Source organism: Mizuhopecten yessoensis, unplaced genomic scaffold (assembly GCF_002113885.1).
Source record: "Mizuhopecten yessoensis strain PY_sf001 unplaced genomic scaffold, ASM211388v2 hete_36099516, whole genome shotgun sequence".
Taxonomy (NCBI): domain Eukaryota; kingdom Metazoa; phylum Mollusca; class Bivalvia; order Pectinida; family Pectinidae; genus Mizuhopecten; species Mizuhopecten yessoensis.
In genome coordinates this window covers 1-2,659 of record NW_018483890.1, presented here as the reverse complement: position 1 = coordinate 2,659, position 2,659 = coordinate 1, and the positions used below count along the sequence as shown (strand labels likewise).

General features: G+C 35.8%; 1 protein-coding gene across 1 annotated transcript; it reads left to right on the top strand.

The window, feature by feature from the left end:
- Positions 1-157: 157 nt before the first annotated feature.
- LOC110444339 (wee1-like protein kinase 1-B) lies at positions 158-2,630 on the top strand (the record flags this gene model as incomplete). The annotated part of the gene is made up of 5 exons (XM_021488723.1): positions 158-252; positions 529-698; positions 1,042-1,163; positions 1,751-2,008; positions 2,368-2,630. Coding segments are annotated over exons 1-5 (828 nt in total), but the record flags the coding sequence as incomplete, so codon positions are not given.
- Positions 2,631-2,659: the final 29 nt, after the last annotated feature.

Below are 2,659 nucleotides of genomic sequence, written 5' to 3'. Positions count from 1 at the left end.
GACATTTTAATCTGCTAACTTTTGTAAAATTTCATACACGATATATATAAGAAAACATTGATTTGAACAGTTCAAAATCAGAGCTGAACCTGTCATTTTGACCTGCTTCCTGTGCTTAATAGTTTCCCTGTACATGTGGTGCTATGAAAGTTGTTGAGTGATTGTATATAAATGTAATATGGTTTATTTTTCAGAAGTATATTGGATGACTCGACAGAAGATGAAATTGAAGTTGACATGCCCTCAACAAAAGTAAGTTATCCCTTATGAATGAAGCAGAGATTTAGGTAACAGCAATCTGAGAAGTGACATATCAATAATATTCTTTCAATATTGTCAAATTATTGAACGAAAACATTATAATTCAAGTTCATGTAAAAATATCTTTGAGTGTCTTTCGGCCCGGTTAAAATATATTCGAAAACAGAAAGAACCATCATAGAAATTTAACTGAAAAACTATACAGATTTAGATATTTATACCAGTTTAATATTGAAAACATACTAAACAACTTTCCTCTCTCAACAGAAAATTGCATTACATGAGATAAACACGTCCCGGTACAATGAGGAGTTCCATGAAGTGTGTAAGCTTGGTGATGGAGAGTTCGGCAGTGTCTACAAATGCGTTCATCGACTGGACGGCTGTACTTATGCCATCAAGAAGTCTAAGATGCCTGTCGCTGGAAGTGTATACGAGTAAGTTCTAACTTAACTGCCATGAAATGAAGGCACATGACAAATGTCAACAAAATCATCAAGGATTGATGGATAACTGTTAACTTGTAAATTGGTTACACAAGTATACGAAAAGAAAACGTTCAATTATCTCGTGTTTTGCTTATGTTTTTGCAGACAAGTCGTTCGATTTCCAATTTACCATTTTCATTAAAATCATACTCAGATTTCTCCAGTTCTAAACCTGTCATATTTGTTGGTTCCTGTAAACTTTTCCAGACTTGCTAGATGTACTCTGCAAGGTTTAAAAAATCAAGACAAGAAAGAATTTTATGTTCTAAAGAATGCTTTGTTTTATGTACAGGAGGAATGCAATGAACGAGGTGTACGCCCATGCGGTATTGGGGAAACATCAGCATGTTGTGCGGTACTACTCAGCTTGGGCAGAAGAGGACCACATGTACATACAAAACGAGTACTGTAATGGTGAGTAATGAGCAAATCAGTTCAGATCTATGAAGTTATATTCAGTGTTCACAAAATGGATAAAGTTCTGAGAATTATACTATTAACTCATTTATCCCAGAAAACACATTTGAATTTCCAGTTCAAAGGTTTTAATAGTTCATAATGAAATTTCAGGGATGAATGAACAAAATGTAAAAGAACACCTTTTTAGATATTTTGGATCACCTGCATCTTTTTGCTTTGATTTTTATAAGAAAATTATAAGAGTCACTACAAAAAATATTTAGGACTTTGTTCTAAATTGTGGAGAAATACTGGCAAAAAATCTCAAAATGTTCTTGTCCATGAATTGAAAATGAAATATTTGACCTGTTTTGCAATATATGTTAAATTGTTCATTTAATAACATCTTGTTCAGACATCCCATATCAGGGAGATTTTTGATGAAGTTCACTTGTTAAATTAAGTAGTGTATTTACTGTATGTCTTGAAAACTATATGGAAGAATGACCCATTCTTAATTGACTGAAACACATATCAAACGGGCAATATGATAAAGCTAGAGTAGTTCCAATTTAATGACATTCACAATATTCTTGTTCTAGGTGGCAGTCTGGCAGAGGTGGTGGAAGAAGATAAGCGGACAGGAAGAGTGATGAGCGAGTCTGAACTGAAGACCATTATGTACCAGGCTGTCCTAGGCCTCAAGTACATTCACTCCCAGAACCTGGTGCATCTGGACATAAAGCCTGGCAACATCTTCATCCACAGAAACCCAAAGTTCCTACAGTCCCCTGAGAGTGGCATGGAGTCATGTGGAGAGGAGGACGAAGAGGAGGAGGAGGCAATCATATACAAAATTGGTATGTTCATCTCAACTTTAACTCTTGACATTAACCCCTGAAGTCACATTTGAACTCTTCCAATATCAAGGCTGGAATAGTACATTATGAAATTTCTGGGGTGAATGACTTAAAATACATAATAGGATATTACATGTGTTAAACATATTTTTCTAAAACAAAATTATATGCGACTATTTAGGTGCCCTAAACTTGCGGAATTTTATCTATCTATCTTATAGCGAGTTATTTCCTATCAAATTCTGAAAAGATGTGCGTAATGCTATGTAAAATGAATGAATTTTAAATTTTCACAAATGTGAGCATTTGATTCACAACTCCAGGGTAGACTATAATTGTATATACATTATGTATTACAGGTGACTTAGGCCATGTGACGTCCGTGACCAACCCCACAGTGGAGGATGGAGACTGCCATTACCTCCCAAAAGAAATCCTCAGTGAAAACTTTGACCACCTGTCAAAATGTGATGTGTTTTCTCTGGGTCTGACCATGTACGAGGCAGGTGGTGGACACAACCTACCCCGCAATGGCCCACAGTGGCACAGTATTCGTGAGGGAAAACTTCCCAGTCTACCACACATGTCACCTGAACTCAACCAACTCCTCAAGGTAATTATTGCTAGATATCTGTTTCTCATTCAAAAAAA